We start from the raw sequence: 18,968 nt of genomic DNA, 5'->3' as shown, positions 1-18,968 counted from the left end.
GATAATAAAAAAGTCATATTTTTTTGGCTTGCTATAAAATCACATCAAGTAAAGTATTTGTAGTACTTGTTTCCTTTTTTATTTTATAATTCAAGCTATACACAATATGTTTTCCTCTACCCAAACTCACACCTTAGACTGTCACTGCATTAAATGTCACAACAGTCATCAGAAATCTTCTTATGCTGCAAAGCATACTGAGACTCATTGTAATAAGAGAGCTAGAGTTGAAGGTACCAGAATATTTGAGAATAATATAATATATTCAGTGTTGGTTTTTTGTTTGCTGCATAATAATCATTTTAATTTTTTATTTTTTATTTTTTATTTATGTTGTTTATTTTTAAACTTTTAATGAAACACAGCCGCAATGAGAAACATGGATGTAGATACTGAGAGTAAGAATTTTTTTATTTGAAAGCAGAAAAAAAAACTAATTAACTATTATATTCCATATTTGTAGTAATCCTGACCTCTCATTCCGATTCTGTGGAAGCAATGGACGGTCAGGCCAACTCATCTTTTTTGGATGCTGCCTCAATCTTTGATAATGACAGAGACAACAATAATTTCGATGACAATGTTGAAGATGAAGTCAATGAGATCAAGATTGAGGACTTCAACAGTGAAGGTCAGTGTGAGATATATAAAGAAAACTAAAAGAAAAAGAGAGTAAAAGAAAAATCAAGTGTTATTTTTTTTTAATTTTTTACAGACCCTTTTGCTGCTTCTGATATGCCCGAAAATGAAGTCCATCAATTCATAGCCATTTTTATGGTACTGTTTGCTTCACGTCATGTTGTTGATAAGGGTGCTGCTGTCTTGATTGAGTTTATCAACAACCTGCTGAGAATCTATGACCAAGATTTTCAATTACCAACCAGTCTTGCCGGTTTACAAAAAATGACAGGATTTTCTGCTATTACAAAAGGCATCAAGAAATTTGTGATGTGCCAAGACTGTCATACAGTATATCAGGATATCGTGTCTGCTCCTCCTCGATGTGTTTCCTCAAAACTTGGTGCCAGGTCTGCATGCCACTGTAATTTGACAAAATTCATATCTTCTGGTGCCTTGGTTGCAAAGCGTGAATATGTCTACCAATCCATTAAAAATACATTGAGCGTTTTCTTCTGTCGCCCTAGTTTTGAAGCCAAGATTTGTCAATGGAATAAGGAGTTGAAGATGGTAGATACTCTGTGCGATATCTATGATGGTGCGATGTGGAAGGAGTTGAAGGACAAGGATGGTGTATCATTTGTGTTGGACCCACGCTCACTAATGTTAACACTTAACATCGACTGGTTCCAGCCCTTTGATGGTGTCACTCACTCCTCTGGTGCTATCTATCTGGTCATCAACAACTTGCCCCGTAATGAAAGATTCAAGCCAGAGAATATTATCCTTGTAGGTCTCATACCTGGTCCAAAGGAGCCAAAAACCAACAAGATCAATAGTTACTTGGAGCCCTTGGTAAATGATTTGAAGCAGCTGTACGTTGGCATGCAGATTCCTACACACGAATTCCCAAATGGTGTCTGTGTTCGTGCTGCGCTACTAATGGTTGCATGTGATATCCCAGTTGCCAGAAAGACAAGTGGATTCACAGCGCATAACAGCACATGTGCTTGCTACAGGTGCAGTTGGCAGTTTACTGGGTTAGAAAGCAGCAACCAGGTTGATTTCCGTGGATTTGATTATTCTTGTTGGAATATCTGCAGTGGTGCAGAGAGCAGGTTGCATGCTGAGGAGTGGAAGGATGCAAGTACACTCTCAGAAAGGCATCAGCTGGAAATCGAAAATGGTGCTCAATGTTTGCAGCTGCAACGCCTTGGATACTTTGATCTAGTACGTGGAACAATCATTGATCCCATACATAATCTTTTTCTGGGGACGCCTAATAGATTAATGGATTGGTGGATAGATGAGAAGACAATTAAACCTGAAGAGTTTGCTTTGATGAAGAAAATTGCAGAGACAATAATACTGCCCAGAGATTACACCACACTGACAACCAAAATTGGAAAGGGCTTCAGCTACATGAAAGCGGACGAGTGGAAATCATGGGTGCTAGTTTATTCTCCTGTCTTGTTGCATGGTATTCTCCCCCCAATACAATTTAAGAACTGGATGTATTTTGTTAATGCATGCCAATACTACATAAAGCTCAGCATTATGTTTGATGAGATAACCACTGCCCACAGTCTGTTAGAAACGTTTTGTAATGCATGCAACGTAGACTATACTGCTACTATTCTCACCTGCAATATGCACCTACACCTCCATCTTCACGAATGCATTCGTGATTTTGGACTAGTTATGGTTATTGGCTCTTTGGGTTTGAGCAATACAATGGTATTTTAAAGAATTTCAAGACAAATGGAAAAGACGGTTTTGAGGCAACCTACATGAAAAATTTTGTTCAGAATGCGTATAAGGGTGATTATGTCAATGCTGTTCTTAAAAGTTCTAGCCAGATCCCCTTCATTCACACCCTGTCTAAACTTGTTACAACCTCCATACCTGCCACCACAGTCACCACTCTCTCCAGTCACCCATTCAGATTGCAAGCATTTGTTCAAGGCTACACTGATTCTTATAATCCACTCAAGGGTAACGAGCCTCTTCCTCCTTCTACATTTCCTCTAAAATACAAAAAGCCATCAGTAATGGATGATTCTGACTATCTCCATTTACTTGAATATTACCAAGTCGCTTACAACCTCCCAGACCTTGCCAGCTATCAGGACACGTCCTATAATCGCCCAGCACTTGACAATCAAATCATCAAATTGAAGTCAATTGACATTCTTGGTCAACACTATCGAGGAACAAACAACAGCACAATCAGTCATGGATCACTTGTTCAGGCAAAGTTTGTTGGTAGTAATGGAAACATTATACTTGGATTTGCTGGACAAATTCAGTATCTTTTTACACACTCCTTCCAACTTCCACCCACGCACAATCTCCATCTGACTCGCATGGTTCATGATCATTAACATGTATTCGCATTTATCAAGTGGTTTTGTACTTCCTCTGATAGGTTGCGTGAGGATGACGGTGTTGAATTTTGTTTGCCCATGTTCTCTCCTGATAGCTACCATAGCATTATACCTGTACATCGCATCTTATTAGAGGTTGCTACAGCTACTATTGCAACAAGTAGAAATGTTAGAAAAATGCTGGTAATTCCATTGCCAAAGAAGCTATATGCTTAAATAATAAATAAAGTGAACTTTTACATTTCTTTTTCTTTAACAAAAAAAACAGAGCGCGTATTTCTGATATATATATTGATAGTATTTTGTATGTGAAAAGTAATATATAGATAAAAAGAGAGAGGCAATTTTTGTTTATTTAATACCCGTCTCTAAGGGCCCACTGAGAAAATTTGGGGGTTATGTCATCTGGGACTGCTGTATTAGACACACTGGTGAAAACCCTCTCCTTCATTTGAGAAGCACTTGACCCCATTGCTTCAATAACATACTCCTCAACGAGTTTAATGAGAGTATTGAACTAAAATGATTTTGTTAATACTTCACTTTATATTTTTTATAATAAGACATAATTATTAATATAAAATAATATATCTCATCACTTCTCTATCCTGGCCAAACAATCTTGACAATGCTCTTCGTGCGATTCTCGAAGTCTTCATCTGCAGATTCTCCATCAAACATTGCTGCCATTTGCATTGTGAAGTCACAATATCTCTTCATTTGTAGATCAATTACTTCTTTATTGTCTGTGTATGCAAGTAAACGGCGAGTATGATTCTAATAGTAGTTTTTTTGTATTAGTATTTTTAAAATTCTCAAGACTAAACTATATTATTTTGAAATTATTTATTTAGAGATTACACTTACATCTCTGGCACGTCCTGCCCTTCTCGAACGAGTGTTTGTTGCTTTTATTTCCTCTTCAGTTTTTCTTGCTTTTGAAACCCGGCTGGTGAAGTTTTTGTGCAGTCTTGTTCTCAAGTCTGCCTCTCTAAATCCCTCATGGGTAAACTTGCGCTTCAAGTTTTCAAGAAGTCGCACCACCAACTCCTTGTTTGGCGACTTGTAAAAGAAAACATTTGTATTCCATCTGGGCTTACTCTCATTTGCCAGGATATCAGCTTGATTTCTTGTTTTCAGCTTGGGATCCCACATGAGATTACGAATATGGGCCTGATAGAATATATGAGAAAATACATTGATAAAATTTTGCACACGTTGATACTCACATAAACATTATTAGAGGCCTTCTTGCTAAACTCAGACGGGGCATTGAAGGCAGACTGAGAAACATTAGCCATTGTATTGGTAGGAGAAATGAGGGGGGCCCTGCTTAAACTGTCAATAGCAGTGATTGTCTCAGTGCTGCTGGTGGCAAGAACACCAATTCTGCTATTCATGTTTAGCAATGTATCTTCAACAGTGCCGATTTGTTCTTGTACAATCAACATGTCAGCTGCCATGTTGGTTCCCATGGCTGTCATATTAGTTTTCAAAGTAGAAAGAATTTTCATCAATTGTTCATTTGTAATCTCAACGGGACGAAGAGCAAGTTGACGTCTTTGAATAGTCATTGTCTACAGAATATAATAAAAGGTAAAAATGTAACTGTTAATTTTAGATTACATTGTTATTGATGCTATTATACAATTGAATTGAATTGAATTAAAAATAAATTATATCAAATTTACATACTTAAATTATTTGAAATAAAATGGGTTGATGTGTGTGTGTTTGAGTATGAGTGCAATAAGTAGCAAGAAAGCAGGAGAAAGAGTAAACAAATTGTATAAAATGTATGGTTTATATAGATATTCAGCATATCTTTGATATATAAGTCTCTATTAATACTTCTTGTAATCACTGAGATGCAAATCGGCTTTCATACTGCTTTAGAACCCAATTGATCAAACCAGTCTAGTCTTTTGTTTCAAATGCACTTTTCTTTTTTCTTTTTTTTCTTTTTTTGTTGTTGTTCCTGTTTCTCTTTTTTTTTGCTCTTTATATATGCTATTGGTCTTTTCTTTGTTTCTCTATCTCTGCAACTTCTATTATATTTGCGAACTATTTGTGTAAGACATGTTCTTTCTAAAAAGTCTTCTTTATAGAAAATAAAAGAATTTATTTATTCTGTTGCCATAGACACACTCTTCGTCACTGTCTCCACCCATTTTTTTATTTTTTTATTAGTCTTTTTTTTTAATCTGCTTTTTTAAAGTACTTTTTTTTATATAACTAAAAAGAATTAGTTGTTTCAGTTGCCATAGACACTCGCCCTCTCTTTTCTTTTTACTTCTTTCTTTCTCTTTTACTCTTATACTTGCAAATGTTCCTGGTAAGGTGCTTTTTTTCTTTATTTTTCTTTATTAGTAATTTCTTCAAATATAGCTGAGTAATAACAAGTGTTTCTGCTACCATAGTCACTCGCGTATAGTTTCCTTCTGATGCATCCTCTTCACAATGGCCATCCGGATTAGTTAAGGTTAGTAAATATACTTCATACCATCATCTCATAAAAGTATCCTGATTTTTTCCTTTCTTTTTTATAGGACATATCACCCAAAATATTTTCTACAGCTAAACACGACCACCAACACGGTAATATTTTTATCTATTTATTTATTATATTTCTCTTTAATATTAATCAAACTGAATCCAATTTTTACTATAGATGAACAATCCTCTCCAAAACATGCTATGGATCAAAAGCTTCTATCTCATGCTGCTGTCATTGACATGGTAAGACTTTTTTTGTTCTTTTACTATCCTTATATGTATCATTATATTACTTATACTGTTTATTAATAAAAAAACTACCAGATACTATATCGACTTTTGATAAGTATTATCTATATCTACAAATAAATCCGTTTGATTTGGGTATGTAAGTTAATAATTATATCGCCCAATTCACAAAAATTAATTTTTTCCAATCATTTTCATAGTCAAAGGAATCAAAATTCCGTAGCTTTACTTGTAATATTTTATTGTTTGGTCTTTGTACTGGATAATTCCAATGTAAGTATTAATGGTTTATAAGAATTGAAATATCCAACACACACGCACACCCATCACTAACGATTTATCTATTCTCAAAGAGTACTGCTCGTACCCCAAAAAAAACGTATTGAGCAGCTCATTTTTTTTTAGGTATTTCTTTTTTGTAGAAAATTTTTCATCTAAAATATAACAAACCAACCGAGCAAGAAGTAGCTAGAGATATAGAATAGTATTATTAGATCTGAAACCTAGAAACATTCTATTCTTTCCAATAAAAATAAAAGCGTAAACCATTACCAGCCTAATAAGAATGGGAAACCAAATAAATAAAGAACATATTACTGGTCCATAATTTTAAAGACGCCTTTTTTTGCTGCTGATGACCAAACTTCTTAACAATAAACTAGCTTAAAGGTCACCTTTACGCTACTTTTAATCTTCATAATATGTCGGTGCCTGACCTTTATGGTTCCATATAAAGAATATCAAAATAGATATGCAGTTTTAAAAAACTTTCTTTTTATATATCAAGTCAGATAAGTATATCTAAAGTGCTAACAAACCTTACCTGCAGCACCCCCACCCACAATTCTGCTAGTTGACTCTAGTCATTCCACTATCTGTGAAGGTCACCTTCAGCACAAGTGCAAAAAAAATCAACTAATTTAAATATGGAAATTACACTACACTATACCCCATATTTAAACTACCTTATTTTTTTAATTTGTCCAGTGAGCAGAACTATCTTAAAAGTACATTCCGTGCCATCTGATGTCTGGGGCTTTCCCCTTTGTTTTGCCAATTTGACAACCAAACAAACTGGCATGTGAGCCAATGTGCACCATGTCAGCCACAGCTGGAATGTCACCAGAAGCAAGCAACAAGTGGATCTTGGCATGGGAAACCTCAACCCCATTGCTCTTGATCACCAAGCCATGCATCTCAAGATCTTTTATTTCACTGATGATTGGCATCAAGAAAAAGTCCAAGTGGGTAGACTTCTTGGGGCCAGCCAAGATTGCCAGCTGCAAGAGTTATTCATTTGTGTATCTAAGCTTTTTATTTGTAACTTTTTTTTGAAATTAATATATAAGTTGTTTTATTATCTTATCAATGGGTCAAGGTTGAATACAACAGCATGAACAATGATATATAAACTCTTGCCCATTTTTCGGTTAACAAAACCATTGCTATATAGCAGAATGACAATATTGTTGAGATTTGAGAACAGGTCTTGCTGCACCAACTGCTTGTAATTGTCACCATCAAAAATATTGATAAGCTGACCAGCTACAGATTCCCAGTTTTATTCTGTGACGGAGGAGTTCTCTTGTAGCTGAATCAGTCAGCATTTAAGAAAACATATCACTGACTATTGCAAAAGACTGCCAATTTCACAATTCAATATAGTTTTATTAGTGTTGTTAAATTTTCAAAAAAGAATAAAATTAAAAATTATATTTTTATTTTTGATTGTAATTTTTAATCTGTTTTTTTTAGCTGTAAAATTATACCAGCATCACTTTCCCCTCTGCATTTTATGTGTCTTTAATATCATTGTAAATTATACTCAAAAAATATTTATATTAAAAGAATTATATACTTAAAGAAAAGTAAAATATTTTTTATATAATACATCTTTTTTAGATAAAATAAAATAAACTACATTTTTTCTTTTTATTTTTATATAATAAATGTAAATGGAAGAGCAATTCTTTGGATAAAAAATTTGGAGTGATATTATTTTGAGTATGTGCCAAGAGGTTATGTAATTCCATATTTGCTGTGGTAATATTTTCGCATGATTCTTTCCCTCAATGGAAAGGAGCAAAAAGAGCAATTTTTTTAACTCACATGTTGTGAGATGTGAATATTCCTTTTTCAGAATTTTTATCTTAATGAACAATTCTTATCCTTCCAAATATAGTTTTTTTTTAAAAAAAGAGAAATCAAAAAGAGTGTGACTTTAATGAAGTGCACATTAAATGTCTTGGATAATGACTTAGCAAAGTGTGAAGGCAGTTATAACAAAGTGTGCAGTAGGTATCTTGAAGAAATACTTGGCAGAGTATAAGCATGACGTGGAGCAGTATTGTATTTATTTATAAGTTATTTTTCACTATATAAAGATCTCGGTAAAAACATTTCAAAATCTATATCTTTTTATTATTTCAAATATTCACCATATCTAACAATCGAATTAAAAACAATTACGTTTTCTGTCAATGTCCTGAATGCATAGCATTCAGCCCTTCTGGAAAGCGCCAAAGAAAACAAAATACAAAACGACTTAATGAAGAACATGGTCTGCTAGTTTCTGCAGCCAACACAACAGGTAAATAAAAAAAACAATAAAACTAAGATTATGTATATAGATTTGATATTAATAAATATATTATATAGACATGCAAAATAAAGATATTGATATGGAAGAAGACTTTATCTTTGATAATGATTATGAAGACAATATAAATTCTGATTATAGTGATAATGAAGAATGTAATAAAATAATATAATTTTTAAATAAAGATTATTAAAATCTATTACTCTTTATTCTTAAATATGATGCTAATGTATTATTCTAACTCATTAATAATAAATATTCACTACCAGCTTTCATATCTGCACATCAAGAAGAGTCAATATTTTTTTCTGAAGACATCAACCTTGAATCACTTATAATTGATAGCGATAAAATTGAAGAAGGAAATGCAAGTTTCGATTTCAAACAAGGCGAGACTTTGGATGTTGACACTGAGAGTTCTGTAACTTCTAGAGGTATGAAATATTATGATATCAATATTTTTTTTTGTTGCAAAGCTGGATTGTGAATCTAACTTATCATTTGTCTTTATAGTTTGTGAGTTTTCAGTAAATAGCATGCCTATCTATATTCTTTTCGTGGCTATTTTCATTGTCATATTTCACCTGATCTTTTTGGTGGATAATGGTGGATATATTCATATTGAGTTCTGCAACAATCTTCTCTCTATTTGCAATCTGGCTGGTTCTCTCCCTTTGACAACCAACAGCCTAAGACATATTACCAGTTTTGACAAAGCAACAAAAGGAATGACAGTGTACGTGACATGTTCAAAATGCCATTTGATATATCCTCCAGGCACAATCATAAAGAATTGCAATTTTAAACTTTTTCCTGAATCAAATATCTGTAACAATCCATTATACCAATTCTCAACTGCCAGCTGTTCTTCCCTAGTAATAGTGTATCCATACAACTCACTTAAGCACACATTACAGCAACATTTTTCCAAACCAGATTTTGAGCAAAGAATTAATCTTTGGAGAAACCGCCCAACAATAGAAAATACAAAACTTGATATTTATGACGGTGCGATGTGGAATGATCTACAAGACAGCAATGGTGCAATGTTTGTTGATGATTTCCGATCTCTGATGCTGACATTAAATATCGATTGGTTTCAACCTTTTGATGGCCAAACCCACTCGAGTGGTGTGATTTACTTGTCTGTCAATAATCTCTCGTGAAGTGAACGTCTTAAACCAGAAAACATCATTCTTGTTGGCATGATGCCAGGACCAAAAGAAGCAAGCACAGATAGCATGAACCACTACTTGGAGCCCCTTGTTGCCGAATTGATAGACCTGTATTCCAGTGTATCAATGACAGACTATAGAAATATCCAGATAACTGTTCATGCTGTCTTGATGTGTGTTGCTTGCGATATTCCTGCTGCCAGAAAAACGTCTGGATTTACTGGTCGTATGAGCACGTGCGCCTGTCACCAATGTCAACACCAATTTAAAACTTTCAAAAAAAACCACCAAGCTCAATTATTCTGGATTCGATTACAAGATGTGGATAAAGCGTACAAAGGCAACAAATTTCAGAGATGATTTCAGATGGAAAACAGCACGAAACAACAATGCAAGAACAATTTTGGAGAGAGAGAATGGTACCCGGTGGTCTCAGCTTCACTTATTGACGTACTTTGCTCCAGTTTGGTGTACCATTATTGATACAATGCACAATCTCCATCTTGGAACTGCAAAACGGATGATCAACATTTGACGTGATTCCAAGCTGATCAGTGACAAGGATTTTTTGACTATGCAAGAACTTGCTGATGAAGCTGTTGTACCTTCTGGGTATGCTCGTATTACAAAGAAAATTGGTGATGGGTTCTCATTTATGAAGGCTGACGAGTGGAAGTCGTGGTGCATAATATATTCTCCATTTGTTTTGAAGTGCGTAATTCCTGCCGTCCACCTTGCCAATTGGATGCTTTTTATAAAAGCATGTCGTCTGCTAACTAAGCCGTCCATAACTGTCAAAGAAACTGCAGAAGCTCACAAGTATCTTCAAGAACTTTGTACCAAATGTCAGACTTTTTATAAAAAACCAGCGATTACTCCAAACATGTACTTGCATCTTCATCTTAGCAAGTGTATCAATGATTTTGATCCTGTTTATGCATTCTGGCTGTTTAGTTTTGAGCAATATAATGGTTTGCTAAAAAACTTCAAGACAAATTAGAAGGGTGGATTTGAGTCAACAATGATGAAGCGATTTCTTGAAAAAGCATACATTGGCAGCTATATCAGAACCTTTTCAACCAGTCTTAACGAATTTATTATTACTTTCCTACACAGCATTTCCAACAGTCAATCTCATTTGCCTTTGCAATCTGATAGCAGCGCTTTCAATTTACCTCAGTTTGTTGAGTTTTCTTCAAACCCTCGCAAGTTATCCTCAGAATAGAAGCCTTTACCACCAGCAACATTTCCAATAAAGCTTGAGAAGATGATTACAATATGCAAGGAACATTATAATTGTTTACTGGAATTTTACCGCCACGTGTATAACAGTCACAATCTTTTTGCCTATTACTCAGACCACCATTCAGGCCAAATCTTTGTAAACAACCAAATTGAAAAAATCAAACATATATCATTTCTTGGACAAGAATATTCTTTTGATTCTTATTTCTAAGCCTTTTTTCTTGAACACAAAGGCAAAGATATTTCAGCATTCCCTGACTGCATTCTCTATCTCTTTCAACATACCTTGAACATCACTGACAAAGATATTGTTCATACATTTGCTTTTGTAGAGTGGTATATGAGCTATGCTTCAGGAAGTCACTAATCATTGATGATAGAAAATATTGCGTTATGGAATGAGCCTTTAACCACTCTGAAACATGATTACATTCTTCTAGTACATCGTCTATACTCACCAATAGCAGTTGCTAGGTATAGACTTAATATAATCAGTGACTTTAACCGTTTAGTAATCTCTTTTCTTCAGAAAATAGAAGCATAATATAACTAAATAAACACAACCTTTGATTTTATAAAGATTTTTATGAATCGATTTTTTTTTTAAAAAAAGAAAGTTTATTCAATTTTTGACTAGGATGGCAGTATATCCATTTTTTCTTTTCAAGCACCTTTGCTCTTTTTCCTTTGAGCTCGTGGGAAAAAGCGTTGGCATTCTTTTTTTTTGGAAGAGACTCATAATGTGTATCAAGTTTATCAACAAATTTGTCAGCCTATAAAATCAAGAATATATATATTACTGAACAATTCTTCTATTTTATCTCTTTATATAGTATCTCATCGCTTCTCCATGTTGGCCAAAATCGCCAAAAACAACCTGATGAACCAGAATCATTATCATTGTCAGAGTCCAGACCTGACGTATAATCAGCCTGAAGAAGAATGTTGCCACCTTCTCCAAACGTCTTCACAAAATACTCTTTTTTTGAGGCAAAAGCAAAGAGCTGTCTTTTGCTAGTCTCTATATTTATTCAGTTTTTTTATTAATATGGTTACATTTATAAGAGATGATGTATTATCTCTATGCACCTTTGATGGTACCGCAAAGATTTGTTGTCAATGGTCTTCTGTTCTTTGGACTTATTCTCCTTTGACTTCTTGTTGGCAATATGGGCCACAACTTTTTTGTGCAAAGTGGAAGGTAGTAGATTCTTTGCTTCGCTTTAGTTGCTAAGGTAGGTTTTTACAGACTGAATTATTTGCCTGTTTTCATCAGAGCAACATGTTTCTGATCCATTGTACTGACTGTACAAGCTCTCATTAAACATGTAGTTCTACATCAATTGCTATGGTTTATATATTAGATATTTCTTTAAAAAAATACATTAAATACTTACATCTACAGTAGGAATACGTCCAGGAGCAAGGACATTTTCTACAACCTCACTTGCAATAGTAGCAACTGTGTTTGAAGCTACATTTTGAGCACTACTCAAAAGGAAGGTGCTCACCTGGTCAATTTTCTGATACACATCTTCAATTGTATGAGTGCTCTCAGATGGATCATTCTCATTGTTTGTGCGTGCTCTTTTGGGTGATGGAGCCATTGGAGCACTGCTTGGAACTCTGGTTCTTTGCTCCATAAGATCCAAAAGTTCCCCTACATTACTTGGTGAACTAATATGATATTTAAAAAAAGAGTAATAAGTGTTAATATAATGATAATAATGAAATCTATATAATTACATTTGCTCAGCAGATTCATAGCCATTGGTGCTGGTGGAGTTGTTGGATTTGTTTGAGCGGTTGGTCTTTGATCTTGGCATATTAAGCAATAAAGTCTATTATTTTAGAAATACAATTTATTCATTTTTTATACACAATTTTTACTTAAACTCGATGTTTTACATTTTGTTGGGGTACACAGTTAACTTTGATGTTCACTATGGGCTTGGTAAAAATAAACATACTTACTATCATTATAATAACATTATTTTTATAATAAGTGCATATGAGTTAATACCAATAATTGTCTGATATAAAAATATACAATATTTATTTTATTTATCATTATTAGATACTAAAGAGTATAAAGAAGTGTGATTTTATATTTGATTTTTATTAGAAAACACTTGTCCTAATTTTTGTTTGTTTTTCTTTTTCATATATTTCAAAATTTGTATTTAATAGAATAACTGCGCCCCTTTTTCTTTTCTTTCACTTTCTTCTCTTCCACATCCTTTTTTTTGGCTGCCTTAATAATTTGGTAAGTTTACTGCTCACACCCACACTTTTATTACCCAACGTGCATTCTATACTCTTCTCATACTGCTTATGCTATAGGTTTTTCAAGAAAGCAAGTACTATTAGCAAGTATTCAAAACACTATGGTAATATTCTTTAAAAATTCTACATATAACCTATTGACTCATTATTATCAAAATATCTCAGAGCATATTTGAATAGATAACCATGCCTCACTGTACATTATAAAAGATATATTAAGATATCCATGGTTCAGTCAAAGATAATATTGACTACTTTGCAAAGTTGGAATATATATATATATATATATTTTATATTTTGAATAAAATACAATTTTAGTTCAAGCAATACACTTGACAATCTATCTTGTAAACACGCGCCTATAATATGTAAGTAAAGTACACCCTTATAATTTTATATATTAACAACTGCGTATTTATTTTGTATTTTTTAATGATTTATTCAGTATCTAAAAATCAAATTAGTGTTATTATTTTCTGAAAATTCTACCCGTGGATACTCTAAAATGTCTTTATATATAAGTATTCACATATATATCTATGAAGCAATGTATATTAATGATAATTTCTTTTTTATTTTAAATGTTCAAAATATAGCTCTCACAAAAGAAGTCTAAGAAAGTCTAAAAAAGCCGCAACAAAATTATTTTTGGTCAAAGGAGTATAAACCAGAGAAAAAGTTATTGGATATATGAAACTAATAAGATGAAAAAGTATACTATAAACTGTGTTATCAATATCTCTCATTTTATCTAATAAATGAAATTGTGACATGTATACAAATGCTACTATCCAAATATGTGTATGTAAAGAAGTATTAGTAGCAAACATTAAATAGTTAAATTGTTTTTCCAACCATTCAAAAATCAATAAAACCCATTTTTTCTATGATATTCCATTCCTGAAGCGTCATCTTCTAATTATGTCAGCAAGCTTTTTAAAAGCAATTGAGAACTTTAATCTTCTAAAGATCCTATTTGAATCCTATTTAAATCCTATTTAACAAAGCTTTTTACTATTAATAAATGTGAACCCAAGTTTATTTCGTTTTAAAAGTTGGTTATTTAAAAAAAAACAGATCCATATAAAGATATATTTAAGTAGGATTCATAACTATAGATCAATATATAACCAAAATACTAATGAATTATGGCATTTCAATTCTATATGCATGTAAATGTCAAATGTAATTCATTATCTAATAGTATGTAAAATATTATCATTCACAAATCCAGAAGTCTGTTTTTACAATCTTGTATGAAATTAATATAGACTTATTATATTATATTTAAGTCCACTATTACAGATATTTTACATATTATTATAGGATGTTTTTTTGCAGTAGACTAACATGAGCTTCATACTAGCAGATGACGTTTGACTTTGCTCAGGATCATTTTTGTATTGCAGTTGGCTACAGTCAACACAAGATTCTTAATTGTCATTAATCACATATAATAGGCAACCACTAAGACAGACATCATACTCATGACCCTTGACACTTGACTTGGACTTAAGCAAAGAATCAACAGTTTTGGTGGCTGATCTTAGTCCCAGGTTCTAAAAAAAAGGAACGAAATCACTACGTGTTAGAAATTTGGAAATTAAAGTATAAGATAACATAAATATTCTATTTTACCCAACATAATTTCATCATGATCTCGAATGATTGTATTAACAAATTAGACAATGTCTCTGTAAGCTGCTATAGAAATTCTGTGCTGAAGAATTATTTGAGAGAGATGAATACTCATCAACTTGGCTTTTGTAAAGATATTGCTATTGATTCTGCTGCTATTGTAAATGCGAGCTTCACCCTCACTGTCCTCAAAACTACAGCCGTACTTGTATGAAATGGCCTCGTTGATCTTCATTGTGTTCACAGCATAATCTACAATGCATTATCAGATAAGTATTCAGATAAATTAACAATATTATTACATTGATTATTATTATCTGAATCACTACCAAATTCATTTTAATTAATGGTACTGTTTCCATCATGTTGTATTTCAACATTATGCAGCATAAACTGATCCATGACAGCTACTGTTGTACAATTGCCTCTGTGGACTCTCTTATGATTTTGAAGCTGCTGGTAACTATAAAATGACAGGGCACACTAAGCACATTGATATCTTTGTGTAGATAATCTATCTCTCTGCTGATTGGTGTGAGACAAAGACATATTGATTATTTTGGTAAGTATTTAATATATGATATTAAAGTATAACAAGCATTTTGGTGATATTCTTTGAATGTAAAAGAGAGGTTTATATACTCTTTCTTTTGCAACAAAATGTTTTTTTTAAAACAAATTCTTCTATTGATAATACAACAATAAAGACAATAAAAACAATATTAGTTAAAACACATCTTGATCAAAAATGATGACAAGTATGATATAAGTATACCTATCATAATATTTACTTTAAAAGATCAATAGTTAACAATTAGTTAACTTTATGGTATTTAAACATTGTGTTACTATTACATAGTCCATCTATACTGATGTCATTATTTTAATTGGTAAAATATTCTGGCACCCAAAATTAAAGAAAATGTCATGGCAGCCATATGTTTATGATTAAGTTGATTTATCTTTTTTTCAGAAAGTTAACCAAGTAAACATTATGAAATATATATATTATGGGAAGTACAACATGTATTCACTTCATCTTTTTTAAAAAATAATAATTCAAAAACATCTGATATAAGCACTACAATCATAAACTCTGTCATAACAATTGAAATTGATATTGCTGAAATAAAGCAAATGATACACAAGCTTTGACATCAGTTTAGCAAATAATTTGCCTCAACTGTAAGCGCAGAATACCTTAGTATAATGCAACAAAGCATCATTGAGCAAAATGGTAAGACATATTTACTATATTCTAGTACATTTGCTTGCCTTATAAATATTATGGCATACCATTTCCTCTTTGGTAGCTCTTGAACGTGTTGCTGAGTCTATGAAAAGGTCTCAATTCACTGAGTATCCTGACCAGCTTGGCAAGCGAGCAATTGGCACAGGTGGCAATTTCAAAGGGAAAAACAAAGCCCAAAAAAACAATTTGTTGTTGCAGTTGCTTCACGAACAGGACTGAAAAGCATGCTGCAAAGAAATTCCGGGAGAACAATCTTTGCCTCAACTAGTACTTCTTTCGGACAGTGATTTGACAATGAAGCAACTACAGCTTAAGACTTTGAGTCATAGTATCAAGCATGATCTGATTGACAAGGACTTTTCTGCTTTCCTTAAAGAATGGAAAGATATCTTGTCAAAGCACTGGGAGCACTACATGATGCAATTGGAGATACTGGCAAAGAATAACAACCTTGCTATTTACAAATGCAAGATCATATGGTGTGAAAAAAGCCTTCTTCGGGGAAGCTTCAAAAGTGACAACCAGAAGCAAAAAAGAAGAATGGTAGAGAAGAACAATGTAAGTTTATTAATCAAAAGATTTTATTCATATATTTAAATTAACATTTAAAAAAAAATCTGTAGACACAGCAAGATGCAAATAATTCTTTATCGTCTTCTAATAATATGTTTGAAACGGATGGTGGTGAGTCACCTATTATGGTAGATATGCTGTGAGTTGCCATGGTTTCTGCTGGTTTGATGCTGTCAATACGAAACTAATATAAATCTTTTACTTTTTTATAAAGGTCTCCTCTACAGAAATGAGTGTTGAGCCAGCACAAAAGAGAAGCCGAAGATGATAGGAGGTTTTGATTGGTTCAAAACATTTTTTAACGTATTTTTAGTTCAGTTTTTATATTTTTTCTTCTTCTTCTCTATTCCATTCTCTTGTTTTTTTTACTTCCTTTCTCTTTAAATAAAGATACGTTGCTCTTTTTTATATGATTGGTATCTATATAGTCATCAGCATTGAAAACTAATGTATAACATCTGCAGCAATAATACAATTAATTTTTAAATGAAGCAAAATAGATTCTTTTTTTAAAGAATAAAAAAAACCAATAATACTCTTGTGCTGCTATGTTATACTTGATAATTGTTATATTCTATGTAAGTACTTTGATAGAATATACATCTCGTGTTTATAAAACAATACTCATTCAGTTCTCCACTAGATTCAACTTGACTTTATATTATATGCATCAAATTTTTTTTTTGGGTTTTCTTTAGTAATAATTTTGAGTGATACTCACTGCTTTTTTCACTTGTCTTGTATACACTCTAACACTCTTTAATAACATAAGAAGCTTACATATTAATATTGTTTTCTAATATATATATATATTTATAGCAAAAGATTATTATTTGAAGCTATCAAGCATATTACATAAAGGTAAGCACTACATTATTATATCTATTTATTATTTTCCCTCTAACATTAATATATTTATAGAAATTGATAAGAATTAAAGAAGGTCATCTAGTATATATCGAAGTACTCAAAACATATCAAATGCATTTGGGATAAAGGGTTTTTACTGCATACCTCTGCAGTAGCCAAGTAATACCATACCTTTTTTGCAAGTTCCAATGGACGTGTTTATAGTAGTACTGGTACCATAAAATAAAATATAAATTGAAGCAAAAAGTTATTCTATTCAATTCATTTCAATTCTTTTTACTTCAATTTAAAAAATGATTCATTTAATATGGCACAGATAAAGCAAGGGGATATACTGGTATTGGATACAGTGAAGCAAAAAAAAAACAATAACAACAAAAAAAAACAAATGAACCTCTGTCTTTTTTAAAAAAAAAATGGCAACTGTGCCTCTAATCGCACTATATAGAGTCAAATCTGCCATTTTCATTATGTAAAAAATGGCAGTTATGCTACCAAAGTGGTAACATGTTACCACTTTTTTAGCTATAGTGATAGAAAATTATAAACAATATGAAAGAGTTATAATCAAGAGGAATCAATTGCTATTTAAAAAAAATATATTTGCATTTATATTACTTGCAGATATGTAATTACATATATAATGTAATACTTCTCATTTATTAAAATATTTTTATTTATAATTTTATATATATTACATAATAACATACAGTTACATGTACTTATATGTATATAACATAAAATTATAATAATTGAATAAAATAACCAACAGTCTTATTTTCAATACTTTTTGAAATATACAAAATTTTGACATCTTGGCTATGCTAGGTGCTGGGACTATGTGTTAGGGACAGCGGGGTAAGGGGGGGACTTACTTAGGGTATGGGAACTTGGGGTGTGGGCTATGCTAGGTGCTGGGACTATGTGTTAGGGACAGCGGGGTAAGGGGGGGACTTACTTAGGGTATGGGAACTTGGGGTGTGGGCTATGCTAGGTGCTGGGACTATGTGTTAGGGACAGCGGGGTAAGGGGGGGACTTACTTAGGGTATGGGAACTTGGGGTGTGGGCTATGCTAGGTGCTGGGACTATGTGTTAGGGACAGCGGGGTAAGGGGGGGACTTACTTAGGGTATGGGAACTTGGGGTGTGGGCTATGCTAGGTGCTGGGACTATGTGTTAGGGACAGCGGGGTAAGGGGGGGACTTACTTAGGGTATGGGAACTTGGGGTGTGGGCTATGCTAGGTGCTGGGACTATGTGTTAGGGACAGCGGGGTAAGGGGGGGACTTACTTAGGGTATGGGAACTTGGGGTGTGGGCTATGCTAGGTGCTGGGACTATGTGTTAGGGACAGCGGGGTAAGGGGGGGACTTACTTAGGGTATGGGAACTTGGGGTGTGGGCTATGCTAGGTGCTGGGACTATGTGTTAGGGACAGCGGGGTAAGGGGGGGACTTACTTAGGGTATGGGAACTTGGGGTGTGGGCTATGCTAGGTGCTGGGACTATGTGTTAGGGACAGCGGGGTAAGGGGGGGACTTACTTAGGGTATGGGAACTTGGGGTGTGGGCTATGCTAGGTGCT

The 18,968-nt window shown here is 33.2% G+C and overlaps 7 protein-coding genes across 7 annotated transcripts; 4 read left to right on the top strand and 3 right to left on the bottom strand.

Moving 5' to 3' along the window:
- Window positions 1-106: 106 nt before the first annotated feature.
- On the top strand, window positions 107-3,221 carry PHYBLDRAFT_168470 (hypothetical protein; the record flags this gene model as incomplete). Its single annotated transcript, XM_018435875.1, has 7 exons — window positions 107-233; window positions 366-398; window positions 464-631; window positions 716-1,162; window positions 1,925-2,322; window positions 2,367-2,926; window positions 3,047-3,221. The coding sequence occupies 7 exons, from the start codon at window positions 107-109 to the stop codon at window positions 3,219-3,221; spliced, it is 1,908 nt and encodes a 635-aa protein (XP_018292103.1).
- A 139-nt stretch (window positions 3,222-3,360) lies between these two features.
- Window positions 3,361-4,891, bottom strand: PHYBLDRAFT_73567 (hypothetical protein; the record flags this gene model as incomplete). The annotated part of the gene is made up of 6 exons (XM_018442878.1): window positions 3,361-3,522; window positions 3,633-3,782; window positions 3,873-4,178; window positions 4,235-4,582; window positions 4,632-4,644; window positions 4,857-4,891. The coding sequence occupies 6 exons, from the start codon at window positions 4,889-4,891 to the stop codon at window positions 3,361-3,363; spliced, it is 1,014 nt and encodes a 337-aa protein (XP_018292102.1).
- A 440-nt stretch (window positions 4,892-5,331) lies between these two features.
- PHYBLDRAFT_73765 (hypothetical protein) lies at window positions 5,332-6,235 on the top strand (the record flags this gene model as incomplete). The annotated part of the gene is made up of 7 exons (XM_018442910.1): window positions 5,332-5,340; window positions 5,440-5,487; window positions 5,555-5,603; window positions 5,677-5,744; window positions 5,849-5,889; window positions 5,951-6,023; window positions 6,173-6,235. The coding sequence occupies 7 exons, from the start codon at window positions 5,332-5,334 to the stop codon at window positions 6,233-6,235; spliced, it is 351 nt and encodes a 116-aa protein (XP_018292101.1).
- A 3,863-nt stretch (window positions 6,236-10,098) lies between these two features.
- PHYBLDRAFT_145523 (hypothetical protein) lies at window positions 10,099-10,749 on the top strand (the record flags this gene model as incomplete). Its single annotated transcript, XM_018431465.1, has 2 exons — window positions 10,099-10,455; window positions 10,525-10,749. The coding sequence occupies 2 exons, from the start codon at window positions 10,099-10,101 to the stop codon at window positions 10,747-10,749; spliced, it is 582 nt and encodes a 193-aa protein (XP_018292100.1).
- Window positions 10,750-11,581: 832 nt separating this feature from the next.
- PHYBLDRAFT_168467 (hypothetical protein) lies at window positions 11,582-12,749 on the bottom strand (the record flags this gene model as incomplete). The annotated part of the gene is made up of 7 exons (XM_018435874.1): window positions 11,582-11,790; window positions 11,859-11,949; window positions 12,017-12,103; window positions 12,167-12,446; window positions 12,516-12,610; window positions 12,678-12,719; window positions 12,744-12,749. The coding sequence occupies 7 exons, from the start codon at window positions 12,747-12,749 to the stop codon at window positions 11,582-11,584; spliced, it is 810 nt and encodes a 269-aa protein (XP_018292099.1).
- Window positions 12,750-14,488: 1,739 nt separating this feature from the next.
- PHYBLDRAFT_145521 (hypothetical protein) lies at window positions 14,489-15,095 on the bottom strand (the record flags this gene model as incomplete). Its single annotated transcript, XM_018431464.1, has 3 exons — window positions 14,489-14,614; window positions 14,743-14,945; window positions 15,047-15,095. The coding sequence occupies 3 exons, from the start codon at window positions 15,093-15,095 to the stop codon at window positions 14,489-14,491; spliced, it is 378 nt and encodes a 125-aa protein (XP_018292098.1).
- An 807-nt stretch (window positions 15,096-15,902) lies between these two features.
- PHYBLDRAFT_145520 (hypothetical protein) lies at window positions 15,903-16,786 on the top strand (the record flags this gene model as incomplete). Its single annotated transcript, XM_018431463.1, has 5 exons — window positions 15,903-15,930; window positions 16,007-16,090; window positions 16,169-16,503; window positions 16,569-16,646; window positions 16,733-16,786. The coding sequence occupies 5 exons, from the start codon at window positions 15,903-15,905 to the stop codon at window positions 16,784-16,786; spliced, it is 579 nt and encodes a 192-aa protein (XP_018292097.1).
- Window positions 16,787-18,968: the final 2,182 nt, after the last annotated feature.

Source organism: Phycomyces blakesleeanus (assembly GCF_001638985.1).
Source record: "Phycomyces blakesleeanus NRRL 1555(-) unplaced genomic scaffold PHYBLscaffold_10, whole genome shotgun sequence".
Classification (NCBI taxonomy): domain Eukaryota; kingdom Fungi; phylum Mucoromycota; class Mucoromycetes; order Mucorales; family Phycomycetaceae; genus Phycomyces; species Phycomyces blakesleeanus.
The sequence above is the reverse complement of the archived record's forward strand: the minus strand, read 5'-3'. Positions and strand labels throughout refer to the sequence as shown.